At 62.2% G+C, this 27,009-nt stretch overlaps 1 protein-coding gene across 7 annotated transcripts; it reads right to left on the bottom strand.

Moving 5' to 3' along the window:
- Positions 1-14,544: 14,544 nt before the first annotated feature.
- DENND6B (DENN domain containing 6B) lies at positions 14,545-25,523 on the bottom strand. Of its 7 annotated transcripts, none has more exons than XM_036113791.2 (20): positions 24,964-25,248; positions 20,104-20,142; positions 19,987-20,029; positions 19,251-19,363; positions 18,874-18,954; positions 18,105-18,210; positions 17,937-18,016; positions 17,787-17,849; positions 17,467-17,522; positions 16,866-16,988; positions 16,683-16,778; positions 16,481-16,575; positions 16,300-16,365; positions 16,051-16,115; positions 15,863-15,952; positions 15,741-15,794; positions 15,344-15,453; positions 15,130-15,232; positions 14,930-15,007; positions 14,545-14,848 (listed from the first exon to the last, which is right to left on the bottom strand). In XM_036113791.2, the coding sequence occupies exons 1-20, from the start codon at positions 25,123-25,125 to the stop codon at positions 14,726-14,728; spliced, it is 1,746 nt and encodes a 581-aa protein (XP_035969684.1). In that variant the 5' UTR covers positions 25,126-25,248; the 3' UTR covers positions 14,545-14,725. The 7 variants fall into 7 exon arrangements, 6 of the variants coding, with proteins under 6 accessions (XP_035969684.1, XP_035969685.1, XP_077932936.1 ...); XM_036113792.2 differs by having other exon boundaries at positions 14,930-15,004; positions 24,964-25,245; XM_078076810.1 differs by having other exon boundaries at positions 15,344-15,423; positions 19,251-19,322; positions 19,987-20,142; positions 24,964-25,308.
- Positions 25,524-27,009: the final 1,486 nt, after the last annotated feature.

Below are 27,009 nucleotides of genomic sequence, written 5' to 3' on the forward strand. Positions count from 1 at the left end.
CAACCAGAGCTCCCCCCACTCCAAAAAAACCCAACCAGGCCCACACGGGGGTGGTCTGTGCTGAGTCCCATGGAGCCTAGACATACCAGGGGCTGCCACGGTTCAGGAGCCCGTGTGTCTCCATGGGCGTGTATGTGGACATCAATTTAATTGCTGAGAAGTTCTAGAAGCTTTCTTTCAAACTGAAAATGGTAGTAAAGCCTGGGGGCAGGGAGGAGGGGACTGGGATAGCAAAATAACTTCATTTACCAATTTTTGAAAAAATTTTACAGGGATATATTCACATATTGTCTAAATAAAAAGGAATATATACCTAATGATAATGATTGCCTCCCCCTAGCCCACCCCCTCCAGCTCCACTCTGCTTTAGGATATGGCTTTCTGGACCCAACCATCTTTCCTGGCCAATGCCAGCCCCTCCCCACATCCAAGGTTCAGCCACTCCTGCTCCCCCCTTTGGCTCCCAGACCGGTTGCCCCCCACCCTCACCACTGTGCCTCCAACACCTCCTCCACAAGGCCCAGGCCCTTCCCCACCCCCATCCCACAGCGTCCTGTGCGGCACACTCTAACATACATTCCTGGAGAGCAAACCCGGGCAGGACCTATGGCAGATCCAAGGGAGACCAGCTGGGGCAAGGAGGGCAGGGCAGTGCGCACTGGAGCACAGGCCAAGGGGCTCAGGGCTCTGGGTGCAGGGATGAGGGGTGTCCTTTTGCCAAAGGCACTGAATGCAGCCTGTGTGAAAGGGGCAAAGGGCCACTCCACAGGCAAACTCAGGGGGCAAACCACTGGGCGTCAGTATGATGCAGTCTCTTGAGAAAGCAGGGGCTAGCCTGGCCTGGAGGCTGTGGCCGTCGCAGGTGGAAACTGTGCTGGGGTCCACAGCACATGGACTCAACAGTTCATGCAGACCTCCCACCTGAAGGGACAGCATGCCGGCCTCCGTGTGCCTCTCTGCCTGATGCCTCAACCTCCTCCATCTAGCCTCTGAACTTCACCCCAGGGCATGCCTGCGTCCTCAGCCCCCAGACGGGGGGTGGGGGGGGGTGCGTGCGTGTGCGTGTGCGTGTGCGTCTGCTCTGAACTTCAACCCGGGGCATGCCTAGGAATCCCCAGCCGCCAGGCAGGGTGGTGTGTTTCTGTCTGCTGCAGGCAAATCCAAGAGAGGCTGGCCTCTTCCAAGGGACACCTTCTTCCTGAGCCTACACACACTCATCCACCCAGCCCCCACAGGCACACAACCCCCTCCAGGGACCTAGCCTGACTGACCTTGCTGGGTCCTACTCTCAGACCCTCCCAGAGGCAGCCCACTGATTTCTTCTTCCAACATCAGGCTCCTCCAGCCAAAACTTCCTGCAGAATGAAACCTGGACCTCTCCCTTCCTCAGCCACCAAGTCCTGGGGCCTTTCCTAACTCAAGGATGCCTCTCTCAACCACCCAATCCTGTTGGGGCCCCAGCTTCTCCCAGCTAGTCCATCCTTCCCCCAACAGCCAGGCTTTCTTGCCTCAGGAAGGCCACTCTCCTGTGCGACCACAGGCCACTGAGGCCATGGCTAGTCCACCACCCCACAGGCACACACAGCCAACACTGCCACACGGAAGAGCCTCAAGGGCACAACTCTGGAGCCAGACTTTTGTCTTTTGTTTTTGTTTAAAATATTTTATTTTTAAGTTATCTCTACACCCAGCCTGGGGCTCGAACTCACAACCCTGAGATCAGGAGTCACACACTCCACCGACTGAGCCAGCCAGGCGCCCCTGGAGCCAGACTTCTGGATTCAAACGCCAGCTCTCTGTCAATTTCTATCTTGGTGATGTGGGTTATTTACAAAGCTACACCGTGCCTCAGTTTCCCCATGTAAAATGGGGGTAATCACAAAATCGATCTCAGTGAACTGCCATGAAGTGTAAGCAAATCCATGTGTGGAAGTCCTATGGCTGTGCCTACAGTGGGGGTGGTACTCTGGGTGACTCGGATGTCTCTGCTTTGCTCTCCCCCACACCTTGCCCAGAAAACTACCCATCCCTCAGAATCTCGAGATACCCACCCTGACCTGGCCCTGTAGGATGGTCACTCATCCTCCGCGGTCTACAGCCTTCACTGACAGGCCTGCCATGAGCACATGTGAACACAGGAGCTGGCTGATGGGCACCTGCAGGCCTGAGCCCAGTGAACCAGGAAGCTGATGGCATCACAAATGGAGGGGCTGAACACACAGGTGCCCCTGCAGCTGATCCCCAAGCCTCACACATGGCGCTATTCCCTGCCCCAGTCAGAGCACGGATGGGAGGCAGGTCTCTCCCCCACACCTCCTCCTGAGCAGGAAGCAGTAAGAGTCTCTTGCCAGATGGGTCCCTGTGGTTCCCCGCAGGTTCTGTCTTCCTCTAAGTCACGGGCAACGGGCCCCTTGCATGGGCAGGTTCTGCACCCCCCACCCCAAAAAATGTCAACAGAAGGCCCCTAAACAGGAAGGGCAGAGTCCTCACTGCACACGGGGCTCCAGAGCTGGGGCCTGTCAGTTTCCCCCTCCACAGCCCCCAGCCCCACCTGGGGGAAGGCTCTGTCTGGGGTGCCGGCCAGAGTCCAGGCCACTGTTCTCCAGTCAACACAGACTGAGCCATTTCTTAACGCTGAAATCAAAACAATACACAGCACCTAGGCCTGGTGGAGGTGGGGTCCAGCTTGGGGGCTGTCCCTAGCCAGGCCAGCCGACTTGTGGGCTCCGGAAAGGAACCCGGATGGGGCTGGGATAGGACAAGGGGGACAGAAGAGGCGCCCAGAGACCAAGATGAGGACTCAGGCACAGGCAGACACAGAGAAAGGGAGGTTTGGGGGGGGGGCGGTTCAAGGCCAGGTGGGGACAGATACAGCCCACTGCCCCCCCAACCGTGGGGGGTGTCCTGGCACCGTGTGGAGGGCCCTAGGAACCCCCAGTCGGGCGGGGAGCCAGCCTGCCGGCGGCAAAGCGCCACGTGAGAAGCCAGGGAGTCGCCCCTCCCCCGCCCGGCAGCTGGCAGCCAGGGGACCAGGCCTCAACTCTCCCGACGAAAATGCAAATCTGCAATTAGCGGGGAGCGTTAAACAAATCAGAGGAAACAAAACAGGCCGAAACGCCGGCGATTTTGCCGGCAAATCGCCGGCAAATCCGAGCCTCGGCTGTTTTCAAAACAAGCGCGAGGGAGGGGCGTGGATGGGGGGGCGAGTACCTGCCCGGGAGGGGTGGGCGCCCAGCGCGCCCCCCGGGACGTCCGGGGTCCTGCGGGCCCAGCCCCGCCCGCCGGGTGCCCCGGGTCAGAGGTCGGCTGGGGGATGGGGGGATGGGGAACCGCCCTGGCCGCGTCCCCGCCGGGCTCCCCGGAGCGCGCGGCACCGTCACCTGGGAACGGCCCCGCGTCCCGCGCGCACCCTCGGAGGGGAGCACGTGGGCGGCGCTCGAGCCTCACCCGGGACCCCAGGACGCGCCGGCGGGTCGGACAATGACGGCGGCGGCGGTCACGTGGGCAAGGGGAGCCGCCGCCGCGGAGCGCTCACCTGGTGTCTGGCTCAGCCCAGCGCACGACCGGCCATTACCTGCCTTAGTCCTCCTGGCCCGGTGGGTCAGTCCCAGGGCTCGGCCTCCTCCTTCGCTGCCGGCCCGTCACCCACCACCTTGGCCCTAGCAGCAGCCTGCATGACCCCGACCCGGGCGAAGGCTGAACTCTCCCAGCACAAGCACCTAGGGCAGGGGTGGGGCGTGGTGGGGCGGGGCGGGGCTCTAGGGACACATTGACGTCGTAGCCTTAGACTTGCGTCAGCGCCACCAGAGCCTCCCACAGGACCCCCTCTCCACCAGCAAGGGCTCCTGGGGCCAGGTTCCTCCTACCTGCCTAGACTGCGGGCCCGACTGTCCATCCCCAGCCTGGGTTGGGGGGAGTGCCCAGCCTCCTGAAGTCTGGACTCTGGGTCTCAGCCTGAAGTCACCCGTAGCTGGTGGCAGTGAGGAGGTCACAGGCCCAAGACCCAAGGCTAAGGAGCGTGTGCCCAGGGAAACCCCAGCCCGTTCTGCTCCCATCCCCCTCCCACCAGCCTCCCACTCAGGCTTCTGATGCTTCTTCCCCCTGAGAGCATCCAGGTGACCTCTCAGCAACTCTGTCTGAGGCCTGAGGACACTGTGACCAGGGTTATCTGCATCCAGCCCTTGCCCTTGGGTGTCTCACGAGCTTGCTCATCAAAGCCTGGGTGTGTGTGCTCCAGCCCCCTCCCTGTCTGTCCCTCGTGGCTGCCCGTGCACACTGGGATCCCCGTGCTGTCGGCAAGCGGGCAGCTCTCCCGTCCCACTCACTGCAGCCTAACACTGTGGCCAGGTGGCTCAGAAAAACCCGAGAACACAGTTTCAGTAAGTGATACTCTGTGGACCCTGCCTGCAGGCAGTAGTCCCCAAGCTCCTTGGCCTCCCAGGCCCTTGGGCCAGAGGTGGGATTTGTTAGGTTCCGATGCCTCCCTCCTGAGTCCCAGCCACCATGTCCCATCTGGACATGCTTAGGCCCTTCTGGGGTCGCTGAGGGCTGTCCTTGGATCAAAACACTCCACAGCTCAACACTCTCCACTGACGGCCCTGTGCTCCCCGGGGAAGACCAGGCTGGGGCCCGCTGACCCGTCCCATCTGCTCGGCCCAGAGCCCCTGACAGCTTCCTGTGTGCACCGAACTGCGGTGTGCTGGGGACCCGGGAACGGTCTCCTCCCCTGGCTCGCACAGTGGCCTCAGTCAGTACTTGAACAGCTGGCAGGATGGGCCTGGCCTGTAGGCACGTGTGGACATCCTCCTGAGATAACCTCAGCAGTGGGTAGCCTATGGTCGGACTGAGAGACAGAAAGAGGGGGCGAGAGATGGGGAGGGGCCAGATTAAAGGCTGGGGCCAGCGGGGGGTTGGACACTGCGGGGCGCCCAGAGCACAGATGAGGTCTCCAGCCACCACCCAGGTAAGAGGAGCAGTTCAGACAGCTGTGCAGACACAGAGGGGCTCCATGTGAGTAGCCCCCACACCCGACCTGGAAGAGGCTGAGGGCAGTCCTATGGGCGTTTGGGCCTCAATGACAGGCAGGAGCCACTGGTCCCGAGGTTTGGCCTCCCGGCCTGCCTGTCTGCCCCGCCTTTGAGCTGCTCCCACTCATCTCCCCTCTGCAGGCCCACCTCCCAGCTGACTGGCTGCTGCAGCCCAGGGCAGCCTGCAGCTGGCCCAGGACCAGCCCCCACCCAGAGCCCCCGTTGTGGGCCGTGTGCAGGAGGCAGGAGTGGGCGTGGGGGGCGGACGGGTGAGGGCCTGAGCAAGTGAGGAGCAAGCAAGGCCTATAATCTCCCCATCAGTCTGTCAGCGCCTCGGCGGTCACCCCAGCCCCGCCTCCTCGATCACTACCGAACCCCACAATTAGCCTGGGGCGCTGTGCCAAGCCAGCAAACCAGCCACCGCTCGCACACGTGACCACACATGGGCAGGCACATACATCTGTGATGCCAACGAAGGACCCGCCAACAGGGCTCCTTCCGCAACACCCAGCGAGTGTCCCCGGGACAAACAGCCCATGGAAGTTCCCCAGACTCAGGCTGTTGGGCCGTGAGGGGCTGTGTGTGGGAGGAGTCTTGGGGGGCCCCAGCACCGGCGTAGCCCAGGCTGCCCAGAGGGGCCAAGAGGGCTGGCAGAGCTGTGCAGGCCTGCAGTTGGTCTGGAGAGTGGGACCATGTGCGGGAAGGGCGGGGGCAGGGCCATCTACGCAGGTGCAGGGAAAGGTTCCAGGCTGCCGCCTGCCATTCAAGTGTCCTGTCTAGGCAAGGTTGGGGGTCCGGCAAGGTGCACTGTGCTTGGGGTGGTGGGCAGGGTCTGGGGGCCAGGCTAAAGGTGGGGCAGCAGGCAGAACCCTACAATAGCAAATAGTCAGGGTTTGGGGAGGGCAGAGGAACTAGGAGTCCCCAGTAAGGAAATGCCCCAGCTCAGAGCGAGGCGGGGTGGTGTGACATGATGCAGGTGCCGGGGCTGGACGGCTCAGGGAGGAGGTGGGGGCTGGCCTCCCCAGGACGCACCCAGGAAGGAGGCCCAGCTGCCTGCGGCCAAGCCCAGCCCCTCCGGCTCAGCAAGATGCTGAGCCTGTGCTCAGACCAGGGGCCACCTCCAGGAAGCACTGCTGGCCCAGCCCCCCTCCTTCTCCCTGGCCTCCAATCCCCAATCCTGACACCCTCTCCTGGTTCCTGAGGTCCCTCTGGGTGGCTCCCAAATCAGTCCTGATGCCAAGAGGGGGATGAGGAGGCCAGCCCTCAAGTCTCCTGGCCCCTGTGGGGAGCATCTCCAAGAGGAGGGCAGATGGACCATGCTGGATCCCTTCCCACCCACCACCCACCCTCACTCACCCCTGCCACCTTGCTCTGCTTGACTTAAAACGGCTTCTCCTATTTGCTAGGCAGGAGAGGGCTTGCTACCACCTTCTCCACAGAAGACCTCACCTCAAGCAGTGGCCTATGCCCTGGCGCTCCTGGAATGGGGGTGGGGGTCTAGAATCCACCTCTCTATAGCTGGGCCCCCATCCCACCCAGGTCACCCCACCAAGCTGCCACCCCACGGCCTCTGAACCACAAGTGCTACAGGCCCCCTTGCACCCCCAGACAGAGCCATGCCGCCTGATCTATCGGGGCTGCTCACAGGCCCCTGCCTGGCACTCCTCCTCCCAGCACGAGGACCCAGCTGAGAACAGCACCCTCTGTCCCCGTCCCCCACGCTGCCTGCTGGGGCCTCTCGGGATGGCCTCTGCCTCCAACAGCCAGCTTGGGGCCCAGTGGTGTGCTGGGAGGGGACCCAGTGGCACCCCTGCAAGGCCCCACCCAGCGCATGGCCCATGGCCCGCACAGGGGGCATGCTGGCTCAGGGGACAAGACCAGAGCAGAGGGCCAGCCAGAATGGCCTTGGGGGCAGACGCTCCTGCCCGGATGCTCTGTGGATCAGGTGGCATCCTGAAAGACTAACATCAAACCTTTTTCTCTTTCTCGCTTTTCCTGAAAAGGGGGCCCAGCTGGGGCAGTGTTGGGCACAGAGATCTGAGCTCCCCAGTGGGCCTCTCCATCCCGAGCCTCACATGGGAACTGCTGGCCAGCTGTGCCAGAGGTGCCAGGGGGCACGACCCCAGGGGTTTGGTCTCTGTACCAGAGAGTGACCTGTCCAGGGCAGGGCTGATGGCAGAGCTGAGGTCAGAATGCAGGCTGCACCCAAAAGGCTTCCCTCTCCCTCCCCGTGGCCCTGGGGCCAGGAGTCACCTAGCACGATGACGGGGGACTACCAGGCTTCGGAAGTTGTGCCTCTCAGGGGCTGAGGACGTGGCTGTGGGCCCCGAGCCCGGCCCTGTCTGCAGATGCCCCCGGTCCCAGCTGGGGGTGAGACCCGCACAGAGATACCAAGCACTGGGGCGGACTAGCGCCAGCCACAGTGGGAAGTGGCAGTGAGAGGTCCAGTCTGTGTGTGTGGAAGGGGGGCTGAGATGTGGGAAGGTGGGGTGGGGAGACCACAGAGAGAGACAAAGTGGGAAAGAGAAGCCCAGCTCTGGGCCCAGGCCAGCCCTGCAAGTGTCCCTGTGACCAGCCTGATCGCCATCCATGGCTACACCAGGCTCCCTCCAGGGAACTGGGTCCAGTCACTGTCACGAGTTTGTGAATCAACCACAGAGCAGAGGAACGAAGACCCACTCAGGTGGCCCTGCGAGCAGAACAGCAAAGGGCCAGCCCAGCCCTTCAAATGCTCTGCCGGAGGTGACCCACTGAGGCAGGGTGAGCTGTATGCTGGCCTGACCCAGGGCTGGCCAGGCCAGGGCAGCTGAGAGCACCAAGGTCCTCCTAGCCTTGAGGCAGAGGGAACTAGGAGCCTGTCAGGAGATGTGAAACCACGGAGGGGAAGGGTGTGTAGGGACCACAGGAGAAAAGAGAAGCTGCGCGGCTCCCACCCCACCAGCCAATTACAGGCCCCTGATCCCGCCCCGTCAGCCTGGAATTTGAGTCCAGACAATTAGCCACAGGCTGGCCCCACCCCACCCCACAGCCCCACCCCAAACACAAACACCCACTGGGCTCTGGAGGAGGGACTCTGCCCAGCCCCCACCCTCAGCGAGGGCCTAGCCCCCAGGGAGCCCCCAGGGAAGCGGGGTGACCTCAGAAGTTATGGCAGGGGACCACCAAAGCCCCGCCAACTGGCCAGACCTGGGCTTGCGTTCTGGCGGGTCTGACCTGCTCACCTCCTCCCCCAGCCTTACCCAGACCCGAACCTGTGTCCAAGGCAGGCAGGCTCTGGACACGGGAGTCTCCTCCACAGGGAAGAAAAGCTTATTCCCCCACCAACGAGGCCTCCTGCCGGGCACCTGTTGCGGCAGCAGGGACTGAGGCAACTCACAGCAAGACAGCCCCCGGAGGCAGAGGGCATGGCTCCTGCGTGTGGCCCCGCCCAGAGCAGAGAAGGGGCCACAGGGGAGGGCGCTGGCACCCACAGCCTCTCCTCACCAGTGCACCCCTGCCCACACCCAGCATCGCAGGGGGATCTTCGGCTCTGGGCCCAAGATGTGGGTCCAAGGCAGGAAACAGGATGCCATGTTCCCAGAGTGGCCTCAGTCCTGGGATGGCTCAAGTGCCTGCAAGCGTGCCCTCTTGGGGAAGATGGGCATAGGCCATATGGACCCCTCCCCAGGCTGCCAGCCCACCCCAGTGCCGTCCAATCCAATCTCTTCTGCTCCACTCCCCTGGGCTAGGGCCAGGGCCCTGGGTTTCCTGCACTCCGCCCAAGCTGCCGGCTCTGCGTCTCCAATGTGGTCCCCACAGGGGCTGCTGGGCACATGGCTGGCGGGCACACTCAGGCACAGACCCAGGGAGCCCACACAGGGGAGGCGGTGTCCCAGACAGCTCCTCGCAGGGACCCATTAATGGCTTTGATCTCTTCACCTGGGGAACCCCTCACTTGTGGGCTGGACTGTCAGAGGAGGGGCTTGAGGGGGTACAGGAAGGTGGCCTGAGGTTCGGCCTGAGAAGACCTCAGCGCCTCACCCTGAGCAATCTAAGTCACGCCCCTGCCTGCTCCCCGTCATCCCTGGGAAGCACCAGGTGTGAGTAACTCGCCAAGGTGTGTCCCTGAACCTGGCTATGGAGAGCAGCCTCAGAGGCCTTCAGGCCATAGTGCTGAGTCTTCTGGGGTTGAAGGGGTCCCCTGGCTGGGTCCCTCCCCCGGGCCCCGAGGACAGGATCTAGGGCCCCTCCAGCCCTGTGGCCTCCCCTGGAAGGGCCTGGGTCCACTCCAAGCTAGCTAGCAGGGCTGGCTAAGGCAGCCTACAATCTCCAAACCAAGGGTGACGCATCCCCTCCCACCCCGCCTCCAACCGGTCTGAGCAGCCTCGGGAGGTGGTGGAGCTGCCCAGACTTGCCCGTCCCTCCCTCCTGGTGCTCTCAACCCTCAGCCCCGGAAGTGGATCCCTCTCCCAGGGCTGCAGCCTCCCCCCCTTGGGTGGCTGGACACGGCTGGATAATCCAAAATAATTCCTTCTTGGCAGGCGGCCGGCGGGGGAGGGGGGACTCACATTCCAAACCCTTGTTTTTCTCAGTGACTTCCCTCCCCCCCTGGGGCAAGGAACCCCTGGCCAGACCTCAGGTCTCACAGAGGGGCCCACCCCTTAGACCAAGGTGCGCCCCCCCCCCCCATAGGTATGCTGGGAAGAGGTGGGAGGCTCAGATCTGTGGAGCCCACCTGTCTCTCCTTAATCTTCTCCGGGAATTCCTAAAAGCTGACATGCCACAAAAGTACCCAGCAGGCTCAGCCGGGCTGAAGCTGACCCCACCCTCCTGGGGACCCTCACCTCAGAGCAGAGGGTGGCCTCTCCACCAGCTGTTCAACTCTCAGACTCTCAGATGGCAACTCCAGGCCACGCCAGCGTTAACATCTGGGCATGGGTCAAGCTGCATCCCTCCACCCTCCTGCTCCCCCACTCTCCACAGGGCCCAGCTTAAGTTAGACATGGAAGAGGGAGCTCCCCGCGGCAGGCACAGGCCAGAAAACCCTCCAAGCCCCAGAATATTCCACTAGCTTTGGGGCCCAGCTTTGCCCCCGGTCCTGACCACTGCCACAGGCCACAGTGGACACAGATAGACCCTTTCCTTCCTTTTCCAAGTTGCTGGGAAGAGAAGCTTTAGTGACGTGGCAGGAAGCTCCGGGGCTCTTGAGTTCAGGGACCCCAGAAATCTGCTAATCAGCCTGATCACAGAGGGGTGGGAAGAGCCCAGCCAGGAGGGCTTCCTGCAGGAGGAAGGATGCAGAGGTGGTGGGTCACAGAGGGTGAGGGGAGGGCCCAGGCACCAGGTATGCCCCCAGACCCACACAGTTCTGAGACCTTCTGGGATCCAGGATGTCTACCTAAACACCATGCCAATTAAGGACACCAGGAACCGCCTTAGCAGGCCCTGTGGAGAAGGCAGGCCCAGGGCCACCGGGACTTGGCTGCCCTTAGTCCCACCCCGGAACCCTGGCTCCCACCTTCTACACCCAGCCAAGCAGAGACCAGGGAGATCACAGGGTGGTCCTTACAAGGAGCCCCAGCGGGTGTAGAGGGGGAGGGTTGCTAAGCCCTGACTGCGGGTCCAGCCCCCTGGGGAAGCCTGGGCTCAGCCACCCTGGAACTGCTGCTGGGCTGGGGGCAGGTGGGTGGGGGCCCCCGAGCTCTTGCACAACAGGGACAATTGCAGCCCTGCCCACGGATCTCGGTGTCTGGAGAGGTGGGAGGCATGGGCGGGGAGGGACGATCGGAAACCAGAAGGGGTCCAAGCGGTCCAGAGGGCGCTGCGCCGGGCTGGAGACCCTCGGCCGGGCCAGACCCGAACCTCCCCCACCCGCCCCGGCGCCGCGGGCCTCGCCGGCCACCTGGAAGAGCCGAGGGCACACGGACTGCGGCCGAGGCCCGATCAACGCCCGCGGAGCGGCGGCTGCCCCGGGTCCCCGCGCCTACAGCGCGCAGACTGGGACGGAGCGGCGCTGACGGCGAAGCCCCCCGACCCGCGCGGGCGCACCATGGGCCCTGTACCCCCACCGCGGTACCTGCACGTCCGCCGCCGAGGCTCGATGGCGCCCGGGCCGCGATCGGCGCTGCGCTCCGGCCCGCGCGGCTGCCATGGAGACGGGCCTTTGTGTGGCCGAGGAGGGGCCGGAGCGCGCGGGAGCAGCGGCCCCGCCCCCGACGGGGAGAGGGGGAGGGCGGGGTAGAGGAGCGAGAGGGAGGAGGCGGAGGAGGAGGAGGGAGGGGCGGGAAGGGAGGAGGGGAGAGGGGAGGAGGGGAGAGGGGAGGAGAGGGGGAGAAAAGGAGGGGGAGAGGGGAAGGAGGGAGGGGCGCTCCGTGCGCCCCGCGGCCACAGAGAGCCCGCCGCGTCGCGGGGTAGGTTCGGCCGGGTTCGAGCCCAGGTTCTCGGGCAGGGAGCGCGCGCCCCTGGGCCGGGCACCACTGGGAGCGCCCCGAGCCACCCCTGCCCCAGCCACCTCGCGGTTCGGGCGCCATCGGGCACCAGGGCCACCACCAGATTGGGTTCAGGCCTGCCGCATCCCCTGCGGTCCCCGCGGGCCGGGGACTGCTGCGCCCTGACCAGTTCCCGGGAGCCTCAGCCCCCCAACCTCTTAGGGTTACAGGTCGCGCCTGCTGCCTCCCAGAGGGCCTTTGGGGACCCGCCCCCAGGACCAGCACCAGGGGTTTGTGTGCTTGGACTTGAGAAGAGGTGGGCACCCTCCCCGTGGGGCCAGCTGTCCTGTGAGCGCTTGCTGCCCCTCACCTGCAGTCTCCAGTCACAGGAGGGGTGGGGCGAGCAGCAGTTGGGGACCCGGGGAAGACAAGGGACTATTGCCCAAACCCTAACTGGCACTCCTACACCCTCTAATGCTGCCCTCCCCTCCTTGCAGACTGTTCACTTCCTCCTGTCCCCTCCACACCCTCCAGCTCCCTCCACCCTGAGACCTGCCCCGAGTGATCAAGAACTCCAACCAGATGAAGCCCTTAGGAGCATTAGGAGCATGTCCTTCAGTCCTCCCAACATCTCAGCTGCCGGCCACCCCCAACCAACCAAGCCAAACCTTCCCTCCTTCAGCCCTGAACCACATTCACACCAAGGCCCACCCAATCTCCACTGCAGAGGACCCCTAAAATTACTAGGGTCTGACAAGAACGCCAACTTTTTTTTTTAATCAAAAAGGAAGCTAAAAGACAGGCATTGTCACTGAAGGACATTTTAATACCAGAAATGTGGGAAGGCCACTATCCCAGACTAAAAGGGAATCTTTAAATAAAGCACAGGAAGCATGGGGGTGAGGACTGTCCTTCCTGTCCCTGGTGTGGCTGACAAGTCCCCCACGGCCACAAGCACACAGCCCCTCCAACCTCAAGAGGCCTCAGTGACCAAGCACACCACCCTCTTGGACCAGTTGGCTCCTGCCTCTGGGGGCCCTCCTGCCCTTGGGGCTCTGATTGGGGTGACAGGGGCAGGAGGGCCTCATCTGTCTGCCCCCTCCCCTTCACTGTCTGCTGCAGTCCTGCTGGGGAACAGAAACTCAGCCAAATCAGGGCTGGCCTGATCCTAGGAGGGAACAAGGGAGCTCGTGGGGGACAGAATGGAGCCGGCAGGACTTCATGCCCGGCTCCCACGGAGCCCCCACCCGAGGCTACCTCTGTGCAGAGAGGTCAGGCTGTGAGGAAGAGGGACCCTTCATGGCTCCAGGCACTCCAGGAGACGTGCTCCCTCACACCTCTCCACTTCAGCCTTGGGTTCTCCACCCCGGGCCGCGTTGCCCACCCTGCCCGGAGTCCCTCCCCGGAGCTCCTGCCCACAGTGGTCCTTAGGATGAACTGCTGTGAGGGACAGCCATGGGGCCCCAACCACAGCCCTCAAATCCCCAGGAGGGGGACTCGGGGGATTGGGGGAACCTGGTTGGGCCATCCTGGACTGATGGTGGCCAAGGTCCCTGGCAGCTTGGAGGAGGCCCCCTCACAGCCCCTTCCCTGCAGCAGACCTCTGAAAACCACGTGAAGTGGCTGCCCAGTGCTTGGACACTCAAGCACAAGCTAGAGTGATGTCTGGGGTCACCGCTGTGAGCGGGGTCCAGGTCAACTTCCCAAGCCTCCCAACACACCTTGCAGCCACAGCGCTCGGGGGGCCTGGGACTGGCCCTGGCCCTAGACAGCACGCGCGAGCACCAGCCAGCCACAAGAAAGGTGCTGGCATCTTTGCAGACCCTCTTCAAGACCACACCCCGGGTGAGGAGGTCACCCCTCCACACCAGACAGCCAGGGAAGGCTGCCCAGAGTGGCATCTTGGGCCGACATGGGGCCTCCCACTCCCCAGCTCTGGCCTGTTTCATCTGCAAACCTGGGTCCACTGCCCCTGTCGGGCTCTATTCTGTTCTGTTCCATTAACAGCCATGCCCTCGGACCCTGCCCCACACGGGGCTCAGACAGGCTGTCTTAGGCCACTGTCAGGTGGACGAGTCGAAAGCAGCGTTTCTGAGAGCCACGCCATGCACCCCGTGGCCCTGCCAAGCTCAGCGCAGGGAGAGCCGCGGCCAGTGAGCACCCTCTGCAGCCACTCAGGAGCAGGGCTAGCACCTCCCCGGGCCTGTGCACAGGGAGACGGCCGAGCCCTGTTCAGGCCTCGTGGGGCAGAGCCCAGTCAGGCACCCACAGAGCCTCGCCGCTCAGATGAGGGGTCTGAGGTGAGGCTGGAGGTCGGGAGACTTACCTGCAGGCTCACAACGCTGGGTTCGCACTGCACGCCCACCCTCCCACTGGCTGACGATGCCGTCACCCTGTGCTAAGCCACTGGGTTCCGCCGGGCCCAGCACGGCACGGTGCCACACTGGGGGGTGAGCACCTCTGAGGGCCCTTCCGCTCCGTGCCGAGGAGCCCACTGCTCCAGGCTGTGGCAGCTGAGGAGGGCCGCAGCTGAGGGCCTCCAGCAAGTCTAGAGTCCCAAACCCCTCCGGCTGCACGTGGGGGTGGATGGACACATGGGAGGGAGGCAGCTCGAGTGCCTGTCAGACAAGCAGCAGCACTGGGCAGAGCACACGGGAGGGGCTGGCTGGGTGCTCCAAGAGTGGGACCCAGGACGATGCCCCAGACCCTCCTGGCAGCCTCCCAACAAAGTACAGGGCAGAGCTCCGCCCCGCAAACAGGCCTTTGCCCCACCCCAGCCAATGACCATAACAGCCAAGTATCCTGGTCCCCCCGCACCCCGCCAGACGGGTAGCTGGCCATGTGAGAAGAGGTGTCCGCCTAACAGCTGCCTCCTTCCGTCTTGGGCTGGGCGGCCTGGTGGGGCTAAAGGACACATCAAATACAAGGCCTGGGGCCCCAGGGCTTGGGCAGGTGGGCACCACAGGGGGCGGGTGGCCCTGTGCCCAGAGCAGGGAGGGCTCCAAGCCAGCCCCGCCTCCCAGCCTTGGGGCCCTGCAGCAGGCAGGTGGGACCCAGGGGGAGGTAAGGCTCTGGCCAGCACGTGATCCACCAACAGTCAGGGGCCAGGCTGTGGTTCCAAATGCCACCTTTACTGCTGAAACAACACGGGTGCCGACGGGGGGGCCAAGGCCAGACAGCGGCTGCAGGGAGCTCGGGTCGGGAGCTCGTGCCTGGCTGGGGCCACCTCTCACCGAGGAGAAGGAAGCTTGGCCAGACCCAGGCCCCTGGACCTCGCCCCTTGGCCCTGTCCTAGGGAGGGCACAGGACAGCCTGCAGGTCCTTGGGCAAAGAGCCGACGACCGTCTCGATGTACAGCTGTGCCCGCTCTAGTGTCGCCTCCTTGACCGGGAGCTGGTGGCCCTGCGCCTGCACCTGCAGGGGCAGCGGTGGTCAGGGGCAGGTGGCCTCCACATCTGGCTGGTGGAGGCTGGACAGGGCCAGGAGGCATCTCACCAGCTTCTCCCGAAGTTTCAGGACCAGGTCCACGACCTCCACCTCAGACTTGTCCTTCATCCAAGTCTCGATGTTCTGCTGGGGACAAGATGGAGCCGTCCACCACCAAGGCCCGCACTCTGCCCCTGTGCCCCGCCCCCCAGCCCCTGCTCTGGGCATGCATGCCCCCACCTCCTCCCCCAGCCCCAGCTCCCCCTTACCGCCTCACAGATAGCCTCAAGGTGCAAGGCCTCCAGCTTCTGGGCCATCTCTTTGTGCCGCTGCCGGTACCAGCCGTCAAAGTGGGGGGACTTGAAAAACCGCCTGTGGGTAGCAAGATGCAGCAGCTGTGGGCTGACCCCGTGACCCCGTGTGCAAGGGCAGTCTGCACCAACCACCGCAGGAGCCTCAGGACCCTACCTGCCATCCACCCACCTGTAGAGGCCCAGCCAGTCGCCCTTGAGGATGCAGGTGAGCTGGGGCCCGGCGTGCTCCAGGCTACGCAGGAAGTCGTCCTGGCGGAAAGGGCGGATCTGGGGAGGAGTCTGAGACAGGGGCCTGGTGAGCCCAGGTTGATGGGGGACACAGCCTCACAAGCCCTGCCCCTCAGCTGGCCAGGACCCTTCCTTGCCACACTCCTCAGCCACGTGAGGACCCACAGCCTCCACCCTTCCCGGGACAGAGCCCCTCATGTGTGGCCCCCATTTTTCTGTCCTATGAGGGATGTCTGGCATGTGTGGGGACAGCCTAGAGCCCCGGACTCCTGCACACCCCATGACCTCCTCCCTCCCTCCCTCCCAGGCCCTCCCCAGACTGCCACCTGGACCCGCACCTTCCAGGGCGTGATGCTCTTCTGCAGGGGCATGAGGCTGGCCATGTAGTGCTCCTGTGGGGGAGGGGAGTGAGCCTGAGGCCGTGGCCCTCCGCCCGCACCCCCCCTGCCCTGGGCCTCACCAGGGGGATGATGAAGCTCTGCGTGAGCTCCAGGAGGTGCCGTCTCAGCACTGCTGTCTGTGTGTCCCAGGGCCTCTTCTTCTGCAGCCCCTAAGGGAAGGGCAGGCACGGGCTCAGCTCCAATGCAGCTCTTCCCACAGAGCAAGCACACCCCCCCCACCCCGCCTCCGGCCTCCCCCAGCCTGTACCTTGAGCAGCCGCTTGAGCAGGGCCTTGTCCCGGTGGAGGTGGGCCGAGTACGCGGTGTAGAGGCCTGGCAGGAGGGCAGAGCTGGCCCTGTCCCGAAGGGCCTCCCCCCTATAGCCCCACCCCCTTTGGCTGGGACTGCACATCTATGCCCACCTCCAACCGGGTGAAGCAGAGAAGGTTCCCTGAGAACTCAGAGCCCACTGCCTGGGTTCTGGAGAAGGAGGGGTTCCGGCCCAAGGCGCACACACCTGGCTTGGTGTCAAGGGTCTTCAGTCTAGAGGGCTTTTTCAGCTTGACCTGCTTAGGAAGATCCCCTACAGAACACACCCAGTGCTGGGCCTCAGTGCCGCAGCCCCACCCGCCACAGGCTCAGAGCCCTCCAGGCCCCACCTCCCCAGGTCCCCTGGGCAGAGGACAGGCCAGCCTCACCTGACATCTTGGGCTCTCCAACACGGAGGATGTGGGGCCAATGCTGGAGTGTTTTGATAAAGAAAGGGTTTGTGACTCCCAGAACCACGTTTGGTCTAGAGAGAGGAGAGAAGAGAGAGAGAGAGAGAGAGAGAGAAGGGGCAGAGGCAGGCCCAGGGTGGTGGAGCCCAGGTGGAGGATGGGGCACGGACAGGGCACTTACGGGGCCTGCGTGCGCGTGGTGAACTCCTTGAACTCGCTGTCATGGATGGTGAAGTAGGGGCGGTAGTCACAGCAGAACTTGAGGGGCTGCAGACAGCTGCGGGGCGGGGGCGCAGGCCGAGCTATAAGCAGAGCCAGGGCCGCTCGGGTGCCCCCGACCCCCTCCCTCTGCCGCCCGGCCTACCTGATCAAGGCCAGCACCATCTCTGAGGACATGGCGGGCGAGGGCGCCAGGACCACCAGGGGCTCCCCGAGGAGCATAAGCTCCCACAGAGTCTGCACGTGGGTCAGCACAGGCTGGAAGCACCTAGTGCCAGCCTCCGGTCAGCAGGGGTGGGGGCTCCCAGCCCTGGCCCTCCCTCCCCCCGGCAGGTCCAGCTCTAGGTGAACACTGCCCTGGAGGAAAGCAGCGAGGACATCTGAAGATGCTGAGGGGGTGCCTAGGGCCGCCCCACACTCCGACGATGCACCTGGCCCTGCACCCCCACGTGTAGGCCGGCAGCACAGGGCAGCTCTGTCTCCCAAGCCTGGCTCCCTCACAGACTGGCCTGGAGAGGAGCAGCGAGTATCTCCCAGGGCAGCAGCTTCCTCCCTGCACCTGACTTCTGACACCTTCCTGCCCTGTGGGCAGAGGCAGCAGGGCCCTGGGCTTCTCTCCTGCACAACTCTCCCTCACGGAACTGGCCAAGGGTTCACTTCTGATAGCGGTTCCTCTGGCAGCCCCCACCCTGCACAGGTCCCCTGACCACCTACTCAGGCAACAGGCAGCAGCCTGCAGGCCTCACCTGAACAGGTCCAGTTCGTGGACGCTGGTGAGGACCACAGGGGCGGGCAGCAAGTTCTGAGAGGAGAGGTGGGTGGGGTCAGGCCGAGGGCAAGGCTGGCACCCTGCAAGCCCCAAGCAGCACCTCTCACCCCAGGAGACCCCTGGGGGCTACAGCCCCTGCCCTGCACAGCTCCCCATCCCCATCCCCACCCCCACAGCACTGGAGAGGGCGGGGGGCGCCCAGCCCCACAGCAAGATGCAGGCAGGCCCCTAGCAAGGGCAGGGAGGCCTGGGGAGGTGGGAGGTGCGGCACCACCGACCCAGGAGCAGGGCCCCCACCTCATGGCTACACTGCTTCGGAGGACTGTGCTCAGGCCTGTCCACCCTGGATGGGACGTGAACCTGGGGGACGAAAGGGAGTAGCTGCCAGATGGGCATGGGTGTCTCTGTGAACCTGGGGCCTCTCCTCCCCAGACGGCCAGCCCTCACCTGGAGGACGACTCCCATAACAGGCAGGTTCAGGGTCTGCCCGGGCACAGGGGCTGGCCACTGGTCAATCTCATTGCACACTGTGGACACAGGGGACCAGCATCAGGAGCCCGTCGAAGCCACTGGGGGCCACGGCTGGGACAGTGAAAGCACCTGACAGCCACTCACCCGCTTCCAGGCAGGGGGCCAACTTGTCGAAGTACTCGGGGGCAATCAGGCTCAGGAGCGCCTGGAACAGCCGGACAAAGGGCAGGCGGGACACCAGCACCAGGGACTGCAGGGCCCACAGGGCCGGTGAGATGGAATCCCAGCCACTCAGGAGTCTACAGGGACCCCTGAGGCCTGGCTCATCCAGAGTCTGCCCAGGGAAGCGCATCCCACAAACCCCACAGGAATGGGCCAACTTGGACTCTGGAGTTATTAGAAGAAAACCCAAAGCCTGCCTCAGACAAGGCAGGGAAACCTCAGATGACAGCTGGGCCCTGGGCCTTCAAAGGGAAATGCACATGGCCAAGATTTCTGGGATGATCTCCCCAGGAGTCAAGCAGCTTTTGCTTATGGTGTCTGAGTTCAAGATGGAAGTTGTCCTAATCTTGAACGTGTGACAAGGGCCCCTCCCCAGTCAGCAGCAAGGAGCAGGGATATCCTGAGCTCAGAGACAGAGGGCGAGGGTGCTGTGCCGGGCAAGGCAGCCCAGCAGGGCCCACTCCCCAAAGGGCCAGCAGGAGAGCTGGGTGCAGCTGCACCCGTCCCCCAACCCCTCACCTGCTGCCCAGGCAGGGCGGCCTACATGGCCCAGGGCAGTGAGTTCTGCCCAGTGCCGAGTGGCCAGGGGCTTCAGGAGGAGTGGGCGTTTCTGGAGGCTCAGGACCCCTAGCCTGATGGCCACCAGCCCTGCCTCACAGCAGCACCACCCCAGAGCAGTCAGGTGGCTCACCTTCTGGAAGTAGCCCCTCTTCATAGAGCTGTCCTTCACCTGCCTGAAGTACACGTAACCAAAGTAGTGTGCTGGCTCCCTCTGGAAGGAACAGTGTCAGCCAGGCCGAGTCCACCACCCAGGTTCCCTCCCGCCCACCCAGTCCCCCTGCCAAGGCTGCTACAGCTCTCTCCAGCCATGGGGGTCAGGCCTGGGGGTCCTTGGCTCAGAAGGTGGCCAACACCTCGACAGAGAACATCTCTGCAGGGACAGTGGTCAGTAGCTCAGGGGCCTGGGAGAGCTAGCCCACCCGCAATGCAGGCTGGGGTGCCAGTCCCACGGGGTGGCGGGGCTTGCTGCCCAACCCTGGCCTCTGGGGAGAGGCCGCCCACACTCACTTGCAACGACACGGGCGCCCCACTGTTGTAGTGCCGGTCCTCGGCATGCCATGGACTCTTCTGTCCGCCACACTGCCGAATGCGGAAGCTGAACTGAGTGTCTCCGAGGCAGCCTGGAAGGGGAGGCAGCCCCCACCAGCCCACGTCAGGGCTGGGACCTCTCCTGCCAGCATGCCGGGGAGGGGACCAGAGACCGGGCCGTAAACGCCCCAGAGTGAAAGCCCAGCCTTCAAGGAAGGCTGTGCCCTAATTCCTGTACCTGAGAGTTTCCAAAATAAACACAGCACACGTCGGTACAGTCAGCTAGCACAGGGGGGACACTGGGAGACCCCAGTGGGGCCCAGTCAACTGGTCTGGGACAGAAAAACAGGGCTGCCTGGACAGAAAAACAGGGCTGCCTGGACACCTAAGCCCCGGAGAAGAGCAAAGGCCAGGACCCAGTTTCTGGTGGCCCCTGTGGTGGGATGAAGGGGACCAGACCCCACTGATCACTCTGCCCAGAGACACTCTTTCCTTGAAAATCGGGGGCACCTGACCACAACTGCTGCAGTGTGGAGTTCTGGGTGTCTCCATGGAGCGGGGAGTGGGGCTGGCATGGACAGGCAGTGATGCTGGTGGTGGTCATGCCCAGGCCCAGGCCACAGGGGCTCCTGGACAGCCATATCTCCCACCTTCTTCCTGTTACCCACTCCCCACCCCCAGCCCCAGAGCCAACGTCCCAGTTGGGGTTGCCTACCTGAGTGGGAGTCAGGGAAGGACAGGTAGCAGATGCTGCTTTTCTGAAACACAGGAAACTGGGTGAGGGCCGGCTCAATTCAGGGCCACATCTGCTCCCAGGAGGGCCAGGACCCACCTCCTTGTCCGTGAGCCGGAAGTCACTGGGGTACACCAGCTGCAGGGACAAAGAGCACTTGGTACCATCAGCTGGGCAGCGGGTGCAATGCTGGTCTTGCCCCCGCCTCCTCCTCTGGGCCCTTTCAGCATGAGACCACTCTATCCTTCCCTTGTCTTGGCTACCACACCTGGGCCAGTTCCCCAACTCCTTCTCACACCCCTCAGGCGGACTGTGGTCGGGCCTCCCCGCCTCTCCTGTCCCCAACATTTGTCCCCCAGCTTCAGAAGGTGGTTTTGAGAGCCCTCCCGTGGCCTCCTATCTCGAGTGTGATCACAGGGCTCTGCCTGCTGGCCTCTGCCTCCCCTTCCCTCCACCTCCGGGACACCTCTACTCAGCCAGAGGGTCTTGGGCTGCACCATTCCCCCAGGCTTGCTCCCCGAGATGGGGCCTGGCTGGCTTCCTCACGTCCTGGTCTTGCCTCAGATGTCACTAAGACCGTGGCACCCCTGCCTGTTGACGGCACCTTGAGTGCTGTGTCCCCAACCTCCACCAGTCAGGGACCCGGGATCTTCTGGCCTGTACCCCCCCTGGAGCAAGAACCCTAGGAGAGCACCCTGGGTCCCAGCAGGGTCAGCAGCAGGCCCCCAGGGATCTAGGAGCAGGCCACACCCTAGAGGAGCAGCGGGCTGAGGCCTGGCTCTCAGGTTCAGCAGCTCTATGCACAGGCCCAAGGCCAGAACGGATTTCGTTGTAGGATACCAAAAAGGCAGGGGGCCCCATAGCCCTCACTCCCAGTGGGCCTCTGAGGTATCTTCTGGGGAGCTGGGTGCCTTGGGCTTTGCTGCTGCCCTGGCCTGTGCTCTCCGGAAGGGGCAGTGCTGGGAGTCCACAGGGGGTCAGGAGCCACGGGCTTGCATGCATGCAGCCCCTACTTGCCCTGTCCTCCAAAATTCAACACTAGGAGGAGCTGGGTTTCAGCTGAAACGAGGCTTCTCCTGGGGTGTTGCCTGAACCCCCAGATAGAGGGCAGTGCCATGCTGGAATGATGTGGCTTCTTGTCCTTTTTGCTCGGGCTTGCCGCTATGCCCCTCTTCTGTCCCCTCTGCCGCATACCAGTGTCCTGAGGACAGGGACTCCTGGCCGCGGCAGCGAGTACACCCTCACCAAATACAGTATCTGCGATGTGCCTGAAAACACATCTTGGAGGTAGAACAGAACAAGAAGGTCGTGTAGAAACATCAACGAGATGTCAGCTCAGGAGGCAACAAGAAGGAAGGGTCAAGAGAAGGGACAGGAGCTGAAAAGAATTTGTCTATGGGACCAGACCCACAGAGGCACCTTGGGACAGCCCCAAGAGGGACAGGGGCCACAGGACCACTCAGCCAAGCCCTCAGGTGTCTGTGTCAAAGAGCGCCAAGGAAAGGCGGGTGCCTGGCAGCTAGGGCAACGGGCCTCACACTGAGGGCAGGGGTCCGAATCTGGTCTGACAGCCACAGGAGTCTTGCAGCATCAAAGCAGGCCATGTTGGCCTCTGTATCCATGGCCAGGGAACCCATGTTTATGGCCTGGTGCAGCTTCTCCTGGGAGCAGAGACCAAAGGGAAGGCCAAGTTGAGCCATGCCTCAAGGAGGAAAGGAATGGAGTTGACCGTCAGAGAGGCAGAAAACAAGGAGTTGTGCTGCCCGAGGACCCCATCCTCCCAGGCCCATGAGGGCCTTGTTTCTGCTGAGCCAGCCAGCACCGGTGCTGCTCCTGGAGCTCAGCCATCCCTGAGGAAGACAGATGTGGCCACGTGTCCTTCGAGAAGGCACCTCTCTAGGACAGTGCTTCAGTGTCCTAGAGAGCCCTAGGACTCCGCGAGGTCAAAGCTGCCTCCTTCACGCTCATCCTGTTCCTTGTGTGCAGGGCTGTTCCCAGAGGCTGCACCACACGCTGTCACAGGACACACAGCAGAAGCTGATGTGGGGATCCAGCTCTCTTCTATCTGACCAGATGCTCAAAAGGTTTATAAAAGTAAGGGGCGCCTGGGTGGCTCAGGAGGCTAAGCATCCAACTCTTGGTTTCAGCTCAGGTCACGACCTCAGGGTCCTGAGTTCAAGGCCCGCAACGTCAGGCCCCATGCTCAGCAGGATTCTAAGACCCTCTGTCTCTCCCTCTGCCCTTCCGCCCAGTTGCTCACGTGCACTCTCTCACTAAATAAAAATAAAATCTTCAAAAAAAAAAAAAAAAGGTTTGTGAAAGTGTCAAATGATACTAAATTCTGTTTTGGAAAATATGGTTGTTTTCGTGAAAATATTTATATTAACACATACAGCATTTGTTTTTTTACAATAGCTTAGTAAGTATTTTAAGTTTTCTCAGTTTTTTTTTTTTAAAGATTTTATTTATTTGACAGAGAGCGAGAGACAGCTAGAGAGCGAGCACAAGCAGGGGGAGTGGGAGAGGGAGAAGCAGGCTCCTGGCTGAGCAGGACCCTGGGATCATGACCTGAGCCGAAGGCAGATGCTTAACGACTGAGCCACCCAGGTGCCCCTAATTTTCTCAGTTTTTTTTTTTTTTTAAAGATTTTATTTATTTATTTGGACAGAGAAAGAGAGACACACCGAGAGAGGGAACACAAGCTGGGGGAGTGGGAGAGGGAGAAGCAGGCTTCCCACAGAGCAGGGAGCCTGACACGGGGCTCGATCCCAGGACCCTGGGATCATGATCTGAGCCGAAGGCAGATGCTTAACGACTGAGCCACCCAGGCGCCCCTAATTTTCTCAGTTTTAACTTCTAACACAGTAAACATTGATAGGTATGACCCATACAAAAAGCTTTTTGGAGTCAATAATTTTTAAGACTGTAAAGGGTCCTGGGACTGTGCAGTGTAGGAGCTATGTCCTGGGAGGACATGAACACCCCAGTGCAGAGGGCCTCTTTGGGCCCTCCAGCCAGAGTTCACTCCACAGGCTTCCCAGATGTGCTGGGACGCAGAGAGCTGGGATGACGGAGCCAGACCCTCTCCTCAGCTGATCCACAGGGTCTTGTCCCCCCCATCCCCCAAGGCCTTGCCTGCCCTCCTCTGCCTCACCTGTAGGCTTCAGTGTACCTATCAGCTTGGATCCCCCCTCCACCCCATAGCCTGTGTGCGCTGAGGGTCCTGAACCACTGTGTCTCTAGCACAGAATGTGAACTCCTGGAGGGCAGGGCCTTGTCTTCTTGCCTAACTCTGCATTCCCCGTGTCCAGCACTGGTGCTGTAGGGCCTGGCTGCTCAGCACTTGGTTTATTGGATGAACGAATGGACAGCTCCTTCCTTTATTTTTGCTGGCTTTTCTGAGGGAGGGGTTACCTGAAGCAGGCTCTTCTCCCCTGCCCGGCTGCCCCCGTACCACCCTCCAAGACTGGCCATGCCCTACCTCTTCCTCTGAGCTGCATTTGTCCACAGAGCATCTGTGGGCCATGAGCTCCTGGAAGGCAGCCCAGCACCTCGTACAATGCTGGGGTGTTTGCGGTGCTCAGGCAGTCCAAGCTGTGAATAAGTGAGCATGGGGCAGGTGCTCCTCAAAACCCGGAAGGTTCAACTGAAATAACCCCCGATCAAGAGGCAAACCTGATGAGGACTGTCTGATAGATTCATGGCCCAATTCCCACATAGACTTGGTGATTTAGAGGGGCCCTGGGTCCCCAACACCCCCTGCCAGAGCTGTGTCACCTCACCAAAGGCTCCGAAGCCCAAGCACACAGAGCCTTTAATAGCATTCGCCTAGAATTAGTTTTCTAAATGGTTAAGTTCTAGAAAGATGTATGGGAGAATGCCTTAAGGAAGCAGGAGAATCTCTTAACTTCTCATGTGATTTTTTGAGGAGCAATTTGGGCAACGGCAAGAATGTGGGCTCTGTAACACGGGGCAGATCATCTCAGCTCTCTGCTCAGGCCTCTCGGACCAGTGGGGCTACCTGGTGGGGATGCACCCTTGGTGGGGATGGCTGTGCTGGAATGGGGTGTCCATGGAGAGCTGGGCACAGTGCTGGGATGCAAAAGTCCTCCATAAGGGTCGGCCCTTTTTGTTTAGAAGCCTCGGGTTTCCCACAGCCTCTCGGGGTTCAGCAAAGCCTGAGAACACACCCCTTCCCTCCACCACTGCACTGGCTGCCCGGAAATGGCGGTTCAGGCTCGTCGCAGCCATCTGCGGTCACGGGTGTCCTAGCTCTCGGGCTCTCAGAAAGCTCCTTCCGACAGTGTGGCGAAGCCTAGCTCTCCACAGCTCCCGGTGTTGCGCCCCGGCCTTCGGAGCGGAGGCAAGCCCATTCCGACAGGCCTGAGGGAGGCCTCCCTCCCTCCCTGGCCGCATGGAGGAAGGGAAGCGGCCCAGGATGGGAACTCCCCAGGCCCGGCGAGGGGGGCGCAGCTGGCCAACAGAAGGAAGGCGGGCGTGGCTGGGAAGGGACAAGGAGGCTGGGTCTGATTCTAAATGAACGAGCAGGTGCGGGAGGATTTTAAGCAGGAGAGCCACAAAGGTTGGACTTTGAAGGACAGTCAGGAGGGGTGACAGCAACAGAGCTAACGCGTCTCGAATGCTGCTTGACCCCCGGGGTTCTGGCTGGAGCAGCCGAGCGGAGGAGGTCCCGCAGCTCGTGGGCGGAGGGGAAAGACGAGGCGGATTTTCCCGGGAAAAATCAAGAGCACCCCTTTGGTTATGCCAAGTGCAGGGCCCCCGTCTCCTGCATCCCGGGGGGAAGTCCGGCGCGGGGCTTCGGAGGAGGAAGAGGCCGCCCGGGGGGTCGGCCCGAGGGCTCCTCCCGCGCAGACCGCTCCCGGGCTGCCGGCGGCCTACAGAGCAGGGCCCGCCCCCGCCGCCGCCGCCGCCGCCCGGCCGCCCGGCCGCCCCGCTCACCTCCAGCGCCTGGCCCAGCTCCAGGTCGAAGGTGACCACGCACACGCACTCCAGCCAGGCCGAGAAGCGCGCCCAGGGCGCCGCCGCAGCCCGCGCTCCGGGGGACGCCGCGCCCAGGCGGCCGCGAGCCCGGCGAGGCCCGGCGCCGGACAGCGCGTCCATGGCTGCGGGGGCTGCGGGGACTGCGCCCGCCGCTCGTTGCCGGGGGAACGGTTCCGAGCCGTTGCCGGGGGAACAGCCCGGAGGCGGCGGCCTCGGCACCGGAAGGGACCTAGCCGCGGAGCAGTAGAGCGGCGCCGCGGGCCAGAGGGGCCCTGGCACGGCCTCCGCACCCCTGGCGGCCGGAGGAGCGCCGTGCGGCAGAGCGGCGCCCAGCCCACCAGCGAGAAGGGCCCGCTCGGGCCAGAGCGGCCAGAGCCAGGAGGAGGAACTTCCGGGAAGGCGGTGGCGGCGCCGTGGGAGACCCTGGGAAGTCGGGTCAGGCGGGGGTTGGGGCTTCCGGGGGCGCCGCTCGGACGAGCCGGGAAACCCGAGAAGGGTGTGGAGTGGAGGCTGGCGGGAGCGTGCGTGGTCGCTGCTGACACCCTGCCAGCCGCCTGACACGAATCCCAGCCTAGTTGGAACGTTGGTAGCGATTCAGGGTCTCCCGCTCTTGTTCTCCCTGGGGTCGCCTCGAGGTGTGGGGTCCGCACAGGGTGTCAGGTCCTGGGCTCGTATCCGAACACTGAGCGGGGCATCGTTGTCTCCAGGGCCGCGCCCGCCTCTGCCTCTCCTCTTGCGGCCGGCGCTCCCCCGCTCCCCAATATTTCTGTGACCCGGTTGGGCTGCCTTGCACGCTCAGGCCTGTGGATCGAAACCGAATAGAATGCCTGGAACAACTATCCTTCGAGCCACCTGCGCCGCGATGGAGACGCGAGTTGCCGGCCAAGTCCCCGCCCCTCTCTGGCCTCCCGTCTCCCTCGAGCGCTCGCACTGGGCAGAGCCTTGCCTGCAGAAGTGGGTCCCCCGAAAAGTGGCTGCAGAGGCCCCAGCAGCCCCACACCGCCGAAGGGCAAGTTTGGAGCTAAGACAGTAACTTACCCGATCGGACGTGCCGTATGTATTTGAGTTTGTAGGAAAGCTCCCGCTCCAAAGTTAGGCTAAGCTAGCCCAGGCCGGAGTCAACAGCCTCCAAGTCCTCGTGGCTTTTCCACGAACGCATGGCCTGATGGGGAGTCAGGTGGCTCTCCTTCACTGTCTACACCTCCCGAATGCACGCCTCCCAGGTTAATGAGGTCTGCCAGTTGTTAATTGCCTTGGTCAGCAAGTGATGTCTGTATCACTCCTTGAAGTCCAAGGGCCAGAGCTAGTCACATGGACCCAACGTAATGCATGGAAAATGAAGGACCTGGACATTTGATGACACACAAAGTTATCTTTTACAACGATCACGTCATTGAACTTAAGATGCCATCATTTTATAAATCAAGATAGAGAAACTGCTACCATTTACACAGTGATCTGCAATCAAATGTTTTCAAGTATTCTATTATGAAATGTTCAAATATACAGAAAAGATAAATGAACTGTACCACAACGATCCATTTACCTACTACCTGGAATCTACATCAGTAATTAATATTTTGTTATATCTGTTTTATCCTTATCTCTACATCTGTCCTTTTCCTGTCTCCATCCATCAATCCATCTTATTTTTAGATTAATTTCAAAGACAGTTGTAGACATCAATGGTCTCCACCCCTAAATACTTCAGTATGTGTATTATTAACTAGTACTTTTTTAAAAAAAGATTTTATTTTTCTTTATTTAACAGAGACACAGTGACAGAGGGAACACAAGCAGGGGGAGTGGGAGAGGGAGAAGCAGGCTTCTGGCTGAGCAGGGAGCCCGATGAGGGGCTCGATCCCAGGACCCTGAGATCATGACCCGAGCCAAAGGCAGATGCTTAACGACTGAGCCACCCGGGCTCCCCAAGATTTTACTTATTTTATTTGAGAGAACAGAGCAAGAGAGAGAGCACACGAGCAGGCGGAGGGGCAGAGGGAG

The sequence above is a fragment of the Halichoerus grypus genome, chromosome 6, assembly GCF_964656455.1.
Source record: "Halichoerus grypus chromosome 6, mHalGry1.hap1.1, whole genome shotgun sequence".
Lineage (NCBI taxonomy): Eukaryota > Metazoa > Chordata > Mammalia > Carnivora > Phocidae > Halichoerus > Halichoerus grypus.